The sequence below is a fragment of the Vombatus ursinus genome, unplaced genomic scaffold, assembly GCF_900497805.2.
Source record: "Vombatus ursinus unplaced genomic scaffold, bare-nosed wombat genome assembly UNPS02014784.1, whole genome shotgun sequence".
In the NCBI taxonomy this organism is placed as follows: domain Eukaryota; kingdom Metazoa; phylum Chordata; class Mammalia; order Diprotodontia; family Vombatidae; genus Vombatus; species Vombatus ursinus.
Genome location: NW_020954562.1, coordinates 17,158,358 through 17,174,302, shown reverse-complemented (window position 1 = coordinate 17,174,302; position 15,945 = coordinate 17,158,358). Strand labels below are relative to the sequence as shown.

General features: G+C 37.1%; 1 protein-coding gene across 3 annotated transcripts in view; it reads right to left on the bottom strand.

The window, feature by feature from the left end:
• The window catches only part of GUCY1A1 (guanylate cyclase 1 soluble subunit alpha 1), an 83,411-nt gene that overhangs the window by 12,370 nt on the left and 55,096 nt on the right, over positions 1-15,945 (bottom strand). For all 3 annotated transcript variants that reach the window (XM_027867016.1, XM_027867014.1, XM_027867015.1), the window contains exons 6-8: positions 10,658-11,143; positions 7,226-7,369; positions 1,370-1,524 (exon numbers count right to left, since the gene is read on the bottom strand). In XM_027867016.1, the coding sequence (XP_027722817.1) occupies positions 1,370-1,524; positions 7,226-7,369; positions 10,658-11,143 (785 nt within the window). The remainder of the gene's footprint in view (positions 1-1,369; positions 1,525-7,225; positions 7,370-10,657; positions 11,144-15,945) is intronic.

The window sequence follows — 15,945 nt, the reverse complement described above, 5'->3', positions numbered from 1 at the left end:
TGCAGTCTAGTATTTCAACTACGCATTGCATATATGCATTCTGGAAACTTCAAGGACAGCATTGAGAATATTGTATCTTCATGTGCTGTGTACAGACTATAAAAATGCTTTCAAATATATGGCAGTACTGAATGCACTGGAATAAATTGATCAAAAGTTAATATTGTTGATGAGAAAATGAAAATCAAACTGCTGAGCAATGACAAAAAGAATACAACATAACTTCATCTACTACTTTATTTTTTTGAGTAATATGTAGATACACTCTTTTGAATAACTATGGATAACATTTTGGAGGCTCTAAATTGTTCTAAGTCATATTGCAACCATCACAATGTTACTCACAAATAGTAGCATCTGGAAGACTTTATTCATGAGGAATAATCCTTCCATTTGGGTTTTGTGCTCGACATCCTCTGTTATAGGGGTAACCCCCTTTGGCAAGCATATTTTCTATTATATTCTCCACGTGAATAAAATTATGTCTATGATTACATTATTCAAAGAATCTAGGTTTACCTACTAGTGATGAGGCTCTCTGTATTTAGAGGGAAAGGTCCTCAAAAAGCAACTTTTGTCCATTCCAAGACAATACTCATCTTTCTGGAATGAGGCTTCTGATCACTCCCTTTGTTTTTAAGATCCCAGAATCACCTTCGTGCCACAAAAAGGCACAGGAGCCGATAGAGCGTTTAGAGAATGTCACATGACTGAAACCAAAAAACTACAAGCTAGAGTTGGAAACTTTTTGTTGTATAAGGATTTTTATCATCAAGATTTTTTTCCCCATGCAATTTAACCTATGCTACAAGGCAGCCTCTTTTCTGGATTTTGATTATTATTTTTTTTATTTAAATAAGAATAATTTGTTGGCATGCTGTTAAGATGGCAGAATTTAGTGATTCTCTGGTTGCCTGTGAGGGGTTTCCAGAGTATCTGCCTTTGCTCTGCTCCTTCTCAATTACATGTGATCTCTCTACTAGGATCTGCCCATAGCAGTCTGTCAACTTCACAAAATAATGGATAGCCAGTTATGTGTCTCCCCACTTCCCCCCAAAAAGCTTTCCCCTAAGAAGACTAAGCTTTTCAAGTAAATGAATAAAAAGTTTTCAAGAATTCCATAGGCCATGTTATATGTAAAAAAAAAATGCAACTTGGGAGCAAATATGCCAAGGAACAGGTAATAGGTAATTCAAAGGGACAGAATGCAATTGAGATTAAAACAAATAAATAAATATAAAATGATGAAAATGAAAGCGGTTGATTACCTTGCTACTTAAGAAAGTAAAAGCACATTTAATAAAAAAATGAACAATAGATTCACACAAAATAAAAGAAACAGATTTTAGTTGTCTAACACAATTAGTACCTGTAAGTTGTTGGACTGACATTGATTTTCCGTGGAACGCTGCAGGACTCAAATTTGTTTGCCAGAGTGACATTATTTCCAAAGAGACAGTAACGGGGCATTTTAACTCCAACAACGCCAGCAAAGACAGATCCAGAATGCAAGCCAATACGCATCTGAAAGAAAATGGCAAGATGAATTCCTTCAAAGTATAGCTCAGATCTTAGCTCCTACAACAGGCCTTTTTTGATGCTCTATCCCAGCACAGAAAGATGTTAGGATAATCTCTCTAGTTCATTTTGTATATGATTTATTTTTACCTATATGTGTATATGTTTATCATTCCAGTAGAATGGAAGGCACTTCAGGGGTAATTTTGTGTCACCAGCACCTATCATGTGTCTAGCACATAGTTGGCCCTTCTAATACACGTTTGTTGAATTAAATGAATTGAAAAGATCTCACTCCTGTCATTGAAAAATATTTTGCATCATTCTACTGTTTCTGACTGGATACTTATGTGCCACCACCACCAACATCTTTCTTATCAACTACTGTGATCATAACCCTTTTCTTAATAAGTTGTGTTGCTTAAACTCTGTTTCTCATTTTCTTGATTTTTAAAAGGTGGATAATAATAACATCTACTTCATAGGGTTGTAGGGAGAATCACAATCTGTAAAGTGCTTTGCAAACCTTAAAGTGGTATATAAATGTTAGCTATAATTATTACTTTCCATCTAGCTCCCACTGACCTTTATACAAAATTAAAAGTGTGTTGCCCTAGAAAGACAACTTCACTTGGAATCAGGAGACACTAACATTTATTAGCTATATGACCATTAACAAGTTTCCAGGCTCCAGTGTCTTCCCTGTGAAATAGGGATAACAATATTTGTACATCACAATTTGCTTGGTTGCTGGGAAAGCGATTTTTAAACCTCCAAGTATACTAGAATTGTGGCCCTGGTTTTTTCACCCTCCCATGTTTTGTATCCTATCCAGTCACCTAGCTAGGCCGTCACATTATCTACCTGCATCTGCCAACAGGCTTCTCTCCAAATGGACCAGTACTCTCTACTCTGAAGGATCTATTCACTAGCTCTTTCAGAATCTAAATCCCACTTTCTCAGAAAATTAATCCTTTCATCTTTGGAGCAAACTAACCCACTGAGGCTTCAATTATCAACTAGCTGGTCCTAAACATAAGTCTTTGGTTCCACTTTACTTCTTGTCCAGCCATCAACCCACCCAAGCCATTTTACCATCTGCCTGAAACAAACAGCTTGCTTTTTCTTTCCTACCTGTCCTATTCTCCACATTTGCCAAAAGAAAACACCCTTCCCTGGTTACCACTATCCTATATATGTTGTCTTTCCCTATTATAATATAATTTTCTTGAATTTAGGGACTATTTCTCTTTTAAAAATATTTCTATCCCTATGTTTAGCACAATGCCTAGCACATAGAAAACTATTGATAAATGATTTTTCCTTCCTTCCTTTCTCTTTCCCTCCTGTCTCTTTTTTCCCTTTTCCTCTTTCTTCCTTCTCTTCTTCTTTTTCTTCTCTCCCTCTCTCTTTTTCTTCCTCCTTCCCTCCCTCCCTTCCTTCCTTCCATTAATCATTCAGTCAATATCTATGAACACCACAGTCATGTCCCTTTATTCATGGCTAGAAAAATTTTCCAATTCATATCCAAACCTTATCACTGCCATAACAAAAACCTCTGTGGATGTAGTCAGGTCAAGTTAAAGAGTCCTATAACAGCTAAACATAAAAGTTTATAGAAAAGGCAAAATAAACACAAAATAATTTATATTTACATAGAACTTTATATTTAATAAAGTGCTTCCCTCACAACAATGTTAGGCAGTGAAACCACAGATTTTGAGCCTGCTGGTCCTTAGAAGCCATCTCATCTGACACCTTCATTTATCAAATGAGGAAATTAGGACTTCAAAAGATGAAATGACTTCCCCATGGTCACAGGGCATGTAAGTGTTAGAGGCAGGTCATGCACCTAGATCTTCCTGATTTGAAGTCCGGTGATCTCTCCACCATACCGCACTGTTTCACAACCCATATTATTATCATCATTTTATAGCCAAGGACATTGTGGCTCAGAAATGTTAAATCACTTGCTTCCAAACACACGCTTTATCACTGCTGGAGCCAGAATTCAAACACAAGTTTTCTGGGTCTGAGTCTATTTCATTGCATCAGGTTGCATTTCCAAGTCTTAAAGCAAGAAAATGTGGCATTTAGAGTATCTTAGACTAGAAACCTCTAAACCTTTCTTCTCTCTGCTTTTACGACAAGCTACTTGAACAGCCCAACACTAAAGCAGGGAGACTAGAAGCGTACGGGTCAGGAGTCAGCAACACATAGAAATTAGGGGTTACACCAATGGCAATGACGGAAGGACATCACTTTTGTTATCTAGTCATTTCAGTCATGTGGGACTCTTTGTGACCCCATTGGGGGTTTTCTTGGCAAAGATATTGGAGTGGTTTGCCATTTTCTTCTCCAGTTCATTTTACAGATGAAGAAATTGAGGCAAGCAGAGTTAAGTGACTTGCCCAGGACTATACAGTGTCTGAGGCCAGATTTGAACTCATGAAGATGAGTCTTCCTGACTCCAGGTCCAGTAATCTATCCATTGTGCCACCTAATGGCCCCAGGACATGGTTATAACAGCTTATTTAGGTTTAAACAAGGCAATTTAAAGTTCCAGTATTACCACTGTGATACAAACTTCCTGCTCCTTATCACTGTCCATATTTAGCAGACATTTTTGTACTGTTTTGTCATCAGCATATACTTTAAACAAAGTTCAAGTTTTCAATAACTCAGATGAAAATTCCAGGCCAGGAAATAACTGCTATTTAATTCTGCTAATGATTATACAAGGATATTGGAAGATCACAAATAATATTTCTCTTCATCACAGTAAAATCAAGATTTTTGCAAAATACTTTTCTAATCAATCATTTATCCTGTTATAGGAGAAAGGTCCCTAGATTAAAAGTCAGGTAATTTCAGTTCTAGTTTTAGCTTTGCCACACTAACTATTTGACCTTGGGTGAGTCACTTAAATCCTTTATGCCTCCTCTTTATTACTTGTAAGAGGAGAATGTAGACTAGATCAGGGATTCTTAACCTGGGCTGCATGGACCCTTCAAAGGGCCCATGGATAGATTTCAGGAGGTCTATGAACTTGAATAGGAAAAAAAATGCATCCTTTTTTTCCCACTAAGCTCTAACTAAAACTTAGCATTTCCTTTATCAATGTAGGCAACAATTCACCCACGTATTGGCATTACTTGTGACTTTTTCATCGATAGAAATTATGGATACTTTTGTATCAAACTGCTATTATTGCAGATATCTGGAAATGTTCATGCCCATCTCTACATCAACAATATTGTTACTAGACCTCCACTGCATATATGAACATGTTGAAATTTGTTTTGCTAATATTTTAATAATTATATTTAAATATGATTGCTTTCCTTTGTAACTGTTTCCTTTAATGCATTTAAAAACTTTATTCTAAGAGAGATTGCATAGTCATCACCAGACTGCCAAAGGGATCAGCAACACAAAAAAAGGTTAAAAATCCTTGACTAAGATGATCTCTAAGTACTTTTCTACATCTATGACTCATTTATAGTTACAAGTAGAAAAAAATCCCAAAATACAGCGTATAGCAGTGTCTATCTTGAAAGGTTTTTTTTTCCTTTTGGATGGTATGCCATTTGAAATATGCATAACAGATACATATAGAAGACTCCAAGGATCTGTCAACTTATCATGACCCTCTTCTAAGTCACAGCTGAAAGTTTAAAAAGCAAAGTAATAATATTGGATAGATCAGTCACGCAAATACAATTTGGAGATTTTCCTAGTCATCATTTCCTAAACATATCCATCCTCTCTTCCTTAGGAAAAGAGCTTGGAAGTAGAAGTTGAAAACTAGTTTTTCTGTCTTCATAGTCAAGCATGTGAAGAGAGAAAAAAAAGGCCCAATCGCAATAGAAATGGCCTGAGACAAAGAGACCATAGCCTCAAGATCCCAGCATTCAGAGCTGGAAGTGACCTCCAAAATCATCTGGTCCAGCTCCTTCAGCTTTACAGAGAAGGGACCCGAATAGAAGAGAAATCCAGGAAAAGGGCATAAGCATTTTTTAAGCACCATTATGTGCCAGGCACTGTGCTAAGTGCTTTACAAATGCCATTTCATTTGAGCTGGAATAACCTGGGAGAGTGAACTGAGGAGACCTTCAGTAAGTGCTCATTGAGATGGGAAACTCAAATCCAAGGAAACAAATTGAGAATAATCTGTTGACAGAACCCAAAGGACATCAGTCGAGTCAATGGTTTAGGTGGCTATACAGAGAGTCGTTTTGACCTGAGGCAAAGAAAGAACCAAGAGAGAAAAAAAATGACTTTAATTCACCATAAGTGCTGAGAGATTATTCAGGCTGGGACTGAAGGTTCAAATAGGGTCAATGAGAAAAATTGGATGGTAAAAACTGGCAGTACCTAGAAAAGATTGCTTAATGCTTTAAAACTGTGCCAATTTCTGTGAGAAACACAAGTTTATATACTTGTAACTTAGCTCAAATCTATACAGATTACACTCTGAGTTCATTCACATTTTAGCAAAAACAAAGAAAGAAAGAAACCACACAGTTATACACTTGAGCAGGATGTGAGTATAATGGAGACCTATGGAGAGGAACAATGTTGGAAGAAAAAGGAGGACTTAACTGAGCTTCAGAGGGACACATATACTTGGAAAAGAAGTCTACATATAGCATGGTAGCAGCAGCAGCAGCAGCAGCAGCAGCAATTCACCTAAGAATCCAGCTTCTGTTCTGTTTAGCCTTGAAGAGGCTAATCTCATGATTCATGTGGGACTGGGAAAACTAGTTCTACAACTGTATTCCCTGATTTAACCTCTACCTACTGTCCTTCATTTGAAAACTTCTCACTTCTTTTTTCTCTTCTCTTCTATCTATTCTTATTCAAGACTTCCTCCCTATGTTTGTGGGTAAATGAATGAGAATAAGTATTGTGGAAGTTTAGGAGGAAAAAAAATACACAGGGCCACAAGAAAAAGGAATACTCTTCTTATAGTCTTCTTTTCCCCCTAAACTCAATTTTGTTTGGTCCATAACCTATATTTACTTATTTTTGATCCTTGGTTGCTGTTAGCCACAAGCAACTTATAAATTCTCCAGTTTACTTGTGTCTAATTTAGTAACTTTCATGTGATATGATCCAACTATTCCTTCTGAGTTCTTTAAGTAATCTTTACACTCAAAAATATTTTTATTTTAGTAATCAGTTGTTAAAATGACTCCAAAATATTCTTATCGTTACTAAAATTACTCATTGAGTAGTAAATATTTAGCAGAGTATATGGAGGTTTAGATACATGAGTCATTAGAAATGAAAGTCACAGACTAAATTACTGTACATTGTTACAACTGGTTTTTTTTTTAACAACCATATATCTTTTCTGGTTTATATGGTATTGGCAAAGTATAGGGAATTTTTTATTATTGCAAACAAGAAGTCCTATTTCTGAAGTCAAATCATGCTCTTTTGGGTTCACAGAAGGGAATGACTACCTATTAAAAGTAGCACAAAAAATGATAACTATCATATCTGCATCTACTAAACTGTGGCTTACTGAGAATTCAGTCATCTCCAGTCAAACCTAAGTCTTGGATTCAGCTTGCCCAATGAATTCTTTTTATGTCTGCCTCAGATATCATTTTTTTGGATAGCCTTTAATAAGCATTTTCCCCTCAATCCCCGACAGGAATTAAATATATCCCACAGACATCAGACACATCCACCTGACCTTGATAGGTTCTCCATGTGGAGACATCACTTCATCTGACAGCTCCATCATCTTCAAGGCCATGAGGGCAATTTGCACAGCATGTGTTTCACTTTCTTTGTGTAAGCCTCCAGCTACACAGTATGCATCTCCGATTGTCTCCACCTAAGTATACAAATTAGTTTCTTAGAATAAATAAAAGTTAAGGCAAATGCAACAGAAGACAACATACATTTAAAATCAGATAGGAGGAATACAACGATCCATGTCCTATGATGACCCCAACCATATGAAATACTCCTGAAAATGGTGTTATATGATTATAGATGTATAAGATCTTGGATCATGTGATTTTTGCTTTACAAAGGATCTGAGAAACCATGAAATCCAAGTTCATTTTCAGATGCAGAAAATATGGTACAATAAATTCTTCTCCAATGCCTTGAGTTCACCTAAGTCACAGAGCTAATAGGTAGATAGAGAGGGATCATGAACCAGTAACAGTAAAATAATTCTTTTAGGAGAAATCATGACCAGTAGAAGGTAAGCTTATTATGCTAGAGCAAGACTATTCTTATAAAAGAGGAGCAATACTGAGTAAAATGAACTTGAGAAGTCTGTGTATAATATGACCAATGGCAAGTCACTCAATATTTTTACACTTCATTTCTCCTTCTGTAAAATGAGTTTGGATAAAATAAACAAAACAATCTGAAGCTATTTTTTCTTTTTCATTTTTTTTAAGGCAATTGGGATTAAGGGACTTGCCTAGGGTCACATAGCTAGTAAGTGTCAAGTGTTTGGTCTGAGGCCGGATTTGAACTCAGGTCTTCCAAACTTCAGGGCTGGTGCTCTATCCACTGCGCCACCTAGCTGCCTCTATCATATTTGTTTTGTTTTGTTTTTTTTTGCTAGGCAATGGGGGTAAGTGACTTGCCCAGGGTCACACAGCAAGTGTCAAGTCTGAGGCTACATTTGAACTCAGGTCCTCCTGACTCCAGGGCTGGTGCTCTATCCACTGCGCCACCTAGCTGCCCCTATCTGAAGCTATTTTCAAGTGTTGCACACTCAGGGATGCTATATGAATCTAAGATGTTGGTAGGACTGGGTGGAGAAGCTACAGATATGTGTAGACTAGATACACATCTGTGGTCCTTTGTATTTGACTATGAACTCCATAAGGATGGGGATGTTGTTTTATCTTAATTTTGTATCCCCCTCAGAACACAGCACACTATTCTGTGCATAATCTTACAAGACAGAAGGAATGTGAGGGGCAGAGTGGAGCAGGTACTAGAGCTAGATGCAAAAGGAAAATAAAGAAGTAAGAAAAATGGAGGAGTCTCTAGTCCACAATGCCATGAAGAGAGCAAAAGGGCACTGGCGATAAGGTAATTCACGACAGAGGAGAACCTTTTCAGGAGAGAGAGTTGAGGTAGAGGAATGTGTAAACTGTGGAACTATTTACTGATTGATTGATTTTAATGCCAACATCTGAAAAACACCATCTATAGTTTGACAATGGATAGCGATTCAAATTGCAGACATGATTTCACAGGAATGAGAATTCCTTCAATCTATACAAATGAATACCTGGACTGTGATTTAAAACATTATAGAGTTGCTAGGGGCACTGAAATAAGGTAAGTGACTTGGCCAGGGTCACACAGAAACTAGGGGTTAGAGCTCAGATTCAGTTTTTCTGATTACAAGGCTCATAGAAATCCACTAATGAATGCCACGGTCTCTCAACAATTCAAATATATGTACTGTATATAGGACTACAGGATCATAGGACTTCTGATTATAGATCTGGAAGAGATCTCAAAGCTCATTTACTCCAACCTTCCCTTATTTTATTTTTTCATAGTGACTAGCCCAAGGTCATACTGCTTGTGTCAGAGGCAGAGTCTGGACCTAGGTCATGGACCCCAGAGTCTGTTTTTTCCATTTGTACCAATTTGTATTTAAAGTTCAAAGAAAAGGACAGGGCACTAGATTGTTTTTTCTTTTGCATGCTTAAACCTAAACACATTACCTGTGACTTTGTTTTCTTTTATTTACTCTTTAGAACTAAAGTGTGAATCAGCCAACTGCATTGAAAACTAATGAATAGCCTTGAGATATTTATGTCTTCACTTGAATAACATTTCATTTTCCCTGGTTACCCATAAAGACAATTTCACCTTTCATTAAAAAAAAAAATTGAGTTCCAAATTTTCTCTCTCCTTCCCTCACCTCCCCCCTTCCCTGAGACAGTAAGCAATTTGATACAGTTTATACATGTTCAATCATGCAAAACATATTACCATAAAATGTCTTGCCTTAAAGGATTATGACATTATAAATCTGGGGCTAGAAGGGATCTGTTGTTATTTTGTAGTTGTTAGTCATGTCTGACTCTTCATGGTCATGTCTGACTCTTCATGACCCATTTGGGGTTTTCTTGGCAAAGATACTGGATTGGTTTTCCATTTCCTTCTCCACCTCATTATACAGATTAAGGAACTGAGGCAAACAAGGTTATATGATTTGCCCAGGGTAAAAGAGTTAGTAAGTGTCTGAGGCCAGATTTGAATTCACAAAATACCTGCTGCCTCTATTCCATTATCCACAAGAATAAGTTATTTAACTCTATATATTTCTTTTCAGACCATATAGAAATCTCAGAGCACTTTATCTTCCTGAGTGTCTCAGTGAGTTGCAAACATTTAGCAGAGTATATGGGGGTTTAGACACATAAGTCTCAGAACAAATGAAAGTCACAGACTAAAGCACTGTACATTGTTACAACTTTTAAAAAAATAACCATATATATATACATACACGTACTTACATATATACATATACTTACACATACATGCATACATACATACATACATGTGTGTGTGTATGTGTGTGTGTGTATCGGTTTCTTATTATTGGAAACAAGAAGTCCTGTTTCTGAAGCCTAGACCTTGCTCTGTTGGGTCCACAGAAGGGAATGACTAACCCATTAAAAGTAGGACAAAAGATGATAACTGTCATATCTGCATCTACTAAAGTGATGCTTACTGGGAACCAGGGTTTTATTCAATCTCCAGCCAAACCCACCTCTACCCCACCCCAACTGCCCTCTTCCTCTTAGGATGCCATGCCTTTATTTACATTCTGGTACAGAAGTATGGCAGTCCTTTAAACAGAACAATGTCCTCCTTCTCTGATTTCTTTTTTTTCCTTTTCTTTTTGTAAAGCAGTACTATTTCTGGCACAGTGAACATCCACGCTGATCACTTGGGGGTGCCTGCTTCCAGTTTGTTCATTGCACAGCTCCCTAGGTGATTTTCATTTCATGATTAAGACAAATGAATCTAATTCAGGTGGACAGCAAAATCTTTTTTTTTTTAGGTACTTCCGTGTCCCAAAGAAACACCTGCTGCCCCTAGAGTTTCCTTCCAAACTCCCCACTCCTACCTTATAGACATCCAGCTCTCCACACTGGTAGTCAAAGCGAGTATAGAGTTCATTGAGCATGGTAATGACCTGCATTGGCGAACACTGGGAACATATGGCTGTGAATCCGACAATGTCAGAGAAAAGCATGGTGACATGAGTGAATTTCTTGGCTTGTACAGCCTGTCCCTGCCACAGCTGCTGAGCAACCTCGCCTGGAAAGATGGAACACAAGAGATCGACTGTCTTCTTCTTCTCCTCCTCTAGGGCTTGATGTGCTTGCTCCAGGGTGGCTTTGAGTTTTCCTAATCTCTTCTTCAACCCATCTTGGGCTCTAGCTTGTTCGCCTATCAGGACCACATCCCTCAGGGCATTATGAATTGGAATATCTGAGAGGTAGAGCCCACGGCCTGTAAAATCCTCTAACCGATCCACACAGGGTGACCCCAAGAACAAGATGGCGCTAGATTCAATGATGTAGATCATTTGACCTTTCAGATCCATGACCTGGGAAGCAAAGGAGAGGGCCCCATCAACCTTCATTTTATTTTTTCCTCCTTTTATATGAAACAGCCAGTGTTCTGTTAGTTTCATATCATAGGCATTACTGACACTGTACCTCCCCACAAACATACATACAGCCACCATGTCAGAGCTGAACTTTTTCTTAAAATTAAGATAAAAAGCAGTTCAACAAAAACAATTCATAAAATGACCAGCTGCAACATTCTTCCCTCCTCTCGCCCACATTACCACCAAACTGTCATTTCTCTGCTGATAAAATCATAGATCTAAAGTAAGATGAGACCTCAAAGGCCATTTAGTCCAACCCAACCTCTCATTTTTTTTTTTTTACAGATGAAGAAACCAAGACCCTGGGCAGTGAAGTTATTTGCCTAATGTGGCAGATATGTCATTATTTGTTATCCATGACCAAAAATGGCTATTATTATAATTGTTCAGAGTTCAGTTTCCTTCTAAATTTGTTTTCAAACTAGAGAATAAACAATAACTAAAGATGATAGGATAGTTCTTTTGTCCTTTAATTGAGTTTTCTTTTCTTTTTCCATGTGAAAATGAATAGCAATAAACTTAGCTCTACCATTAGGTCACTGTGGCCTCTGAAATGGATGAAGCTATTTGAAGAGAAAACAAAGGTGATGCCCAGAAAGTAGCACTAGAATCTCTTAGGATTCACCATTGAAGTTGGGAGCATTGCAATAAATTCTGATTGAGGACCCCTTTCCTAAGTATCAGGATTATGCTTTCTTGGCATGAGCTCACGTTTTGTTGATACTTGGAACAAGACTGCACTATATTAAATGACATCGTCTTCTGTCTTTCAACTCTTCTAAGATCTGTGGTCTTTATGAATGTGAGTTCCACTTCCCCCCACCCCTCAGATGATTATTTCTCCTCCAATTTATCATTCTGAAACCAACATTTTTTTTTTACTGGATGTGTGATTTAACAATAGTTAGCATTTTTATAGCACCTACTATATACCAGGCACTGTGCTAAACACATCACAATTATTATCTTATTTGATCCACACAACAACATAGGAGGTGTTATTATTACCTCCATTTGCCAGATGAAAAAACTGAAGCAAACAGAGGTTAAGTGACTTGCCTAGGGTCATATAGCTAGTAAGTCTGAGGCTGTATTTGAACTCAGGTCTTCCCAACTCCGGACCCCATGCTCCAGACACCTATCTACCTTATTTGATTGGTATAGAGTAGTGGATTGGATAGTCTTCAAGTTCTGTGATCACATCAGAAGAAAAAAAAAGAATTTTCTTAGAGGGTATGCTGATTTGGAGATTGGTGGTGGCAATGGTGGGTGCTTCAATGACATAGCTGTGGCTGCTGGTATTCTCATCATTACAGCCCAACATCTAGCTTGAAAGAGGAAAGTTGAGATCTTATACATTGCTTGGAGGGGGGAGGGAAGTGGGACAGTATGGTGCCATATTGATTAAAAAGTAGATGTGTTGCTAGCTGTGTGACCCTGGGCAAGTCACTTAACCGCAATTGCCTAAATAAAAAAAAATTTAAAAAAAAGTAGTTGTGTTGGAAACAAGGCCATGATTAGTTATCTGGGGAATCCATCTTTCCACCTTCTGATTGGCTAACCACACACCCCTTGGAATCAATCTGGGTGCTTACCCTCAGGAATCTATCCCTGATCTTGGAGACAATTCTTATAAAGAACGATCAGTAATTAAAGAAAAAAATCCCCACAAACTTTCTCTATCAATGCTAATCAGTAACTATTTAGGAACTTCTAATCTTTGATTTCACCAAGGCACAGAGAGGTTAAGTGATCTGTATAGGATCACACAGTCTGTGTGAGAGGTGGCACCCCAACACAGGTCCTCCTGGTCCTGAGGATCCTCTGTCCATTAGATCAGGCTGCCTAATAGTATTATTATTAATACTATCATAGTATTATTCTCTCTATAAAAATGGAAGCAAGGTAGACAATAGAAAACAAGCATTAAAATGAGAAATAACTGGATTCAAGTGTATATCACCCTGAGCAATACTTAATGTCTCAATCCCTGGGTAGCACTCTAAGACTGGAAGTTACAATGATGTTCTGGTATGAATGGGCAGAAAGCATTCCCAAAACTAATGACATCATAGGTTCAGTCCCCAGCCCAGAAAGAAAATAAATTTGGTATAGTGCCCTGAAGTTTCAGCTTTCTCCTTCCTTCTTCTGCTCTCCTCCCTCATTGAGGAACCAGTTTCCATCAATTTCTGTTTAAACATAATAAATGAAAATACCTATGAGTGAGATTTTTTTCGGCTATTTTGTCTCTCTGGATCACAGAAATATGATTCACTCTTTAATGAACCCACCCCTAGAATCAGCTTCTGCAGGCAACAAAATCTAATCTTTTCTTCTTTAATAACTGACTAATCCAACTGAAGCTTCCTTGCTCATCCTGATGTTTAATCTATTCTGAATCCTTCTCAGAAAACAGAGAGAAATGGAGACAGAACAAAGAATCCTTTTCACTGTTTATCATGACCATTGTGACATGCTGGCTTCATTACAGATGTAGAAGCTTTTCCCCAGTGTAAAAGTTAATTCTTTATAGTTAGCCTTGCCTAAACTTAAAACTTTCAGTTCTCTCCAAGCTTCATTTTAAGAGACTTTGGGAGTCTTTACTATGGGCACAATATGAAAGGACACATATATTCTAATGAATATCAAGAGCATATTCCCCTGAAAACACAGAGAGCACCTTGTATTGAAGACAAGGGGAGGAGCAGGAGGGATTGTAAGAGAAGCAAAGCTAAATTTTAACTGCCCAGTAATCCCAATTCAATTCAACAAATATCTTTTGAGAGCCTAATATGAACAGGCGTTTGTCCCTATTATCTGGGCACCTAGTATCCTAATAAGTCTTGAAAGACTTGGGACTTTGAATCACTTTACAGTGGCTATAGTAGAAAGAATGCCTGATTCTTTGTTGCAAAGTCCCTTTTACATGAGGTCAGTGAATAGTTCTTTTCAACCCTGCGGATCTATACCAATGTCTTCCCAAGTTAACACTAAAGAGCTGATATAAAAGGAAATATTGACTCTGTTTTTTATCCTTTCGCTTGTAGGTGCCTCATTCTACTGACAAGTTCCATGGCTCCATTCAAATCACATTCATGCTGTAGGGTGTCATTGGGCCAAAAAACTGCAAGTGAGAATTTCAAAATTTGAACTGAATACATTTATAACAAGAATGTTGAAAAGACCAAACCTGATCAATTATTAGCATGCTACTGTACAGAAAGAGAGAGTCACAGCACAGGAACAACTCAGTCATGAGTTATCTGTTTTGTCTGCTTTTCTTGAGTAATAATCAGAGAACCCAAGACTATGACAACGAGGAATGATTATTTCTGTTATGTTTACTTATAAAGCTGTTTGTCTATTTTCTGGTAGTTGAGGGGAATAAGGGGGTTTATATTTTACTTTCAAATGAATCTTAAAATTAATTTAGCCTGATGAAACAAAGACTCAAGGGTGACATAATGGCTGTCTTCAAGTATTTGTAAAAAGGTATTAGACTTGCTCTGTTTGGGCCCCCACAGTGAAATCAAGAGTAATAATAAGCTTCAAAGAGGCAAATTTGGGCTTGAGATTAAAAAAATTCTTACCAAATAGAGCTATTCCAAAGTAGCATAGACTACTTTGGGAGGTGGTGGGTGCCCCTTACTGGAGGTCTTCAAGCAGGAGCTGGATGACCACTCATCAGGTATGTTGTAGAAGGGATTATTTTTTTTTTGCTTTGAGTTGGACTACACAGCATCTGAGGTACCTTCCAACTCTGAGATTCTGTTACTGTGTAAATAGGAATGCATATAAGCATCATATTTGAGGGTAAGCTCCTTGAAGGAAGAAACTTTTCTGTCTTCCCCAGTGCCTAATAGACACACCATATGGTAGAAATTTTACAAAAGATTATTGAATGAATCATAAAAAATTGTTAAACACAGGCCATGAATGCCACATTAAGCTTTTAAATGGGCAAGCAACCTGAGAGTTTTGGATTTAAGATACTTCTGCTATGGTATCTATATCAACAATAATTCTATTCTTACATTTTCTCTTCAGGTTGTATGATATTTTTCCCTTCATTTTGGTCATATTTCCCTTTTATTTTTTTTGTTGTTGCTTTTTAATAATGCATATGAGATGGAAATATGTTTTACATGAGTACACATATATAACCTATATAAAATTCCTTATCTTCTCAATGGGAGTGATGAGGAGGAGAGGTAGGGAGGAAATTTGGAGTTCAAAATTTAAAAAAAAAGTTAAAATTATTTTTACATGTAATTGGGGAAAATAAATATCAAAATAAAAAAAGATGGAAAAGAGGAAAAGATGCATATGAAATTTGCCTGGAAATCTGAATAACATTTGTCTCTAGATTATCTATGATAAGCAGATGTGATGTACTATAAGGTACTTAATTTTTTAAAAAAGCAATATTACAATGTTTATATTCATTATTTTTAGGATTTTTGCTAAATATTAATGAACTCACCTTTAACATTTGGGAAATGAGCTCATTTCTAACCATCTATTTAAATCACAAGTTTTTAAACCTGGGGCCCATGACTTTTTAAAATTAAGTAACAGTACTTCAATTTAATTGGTTTATTTTGTAGTCCTATGTGTTTTACTTTATTTATTTAAAAACATTATTCTGAGAAGAGGTCCAGATGTCACCAAACAGTCATAGGAGTTCATAACATAATAAAAGTCACGGTGCCCTGGTTTAGGTTTTGAATAAAGTG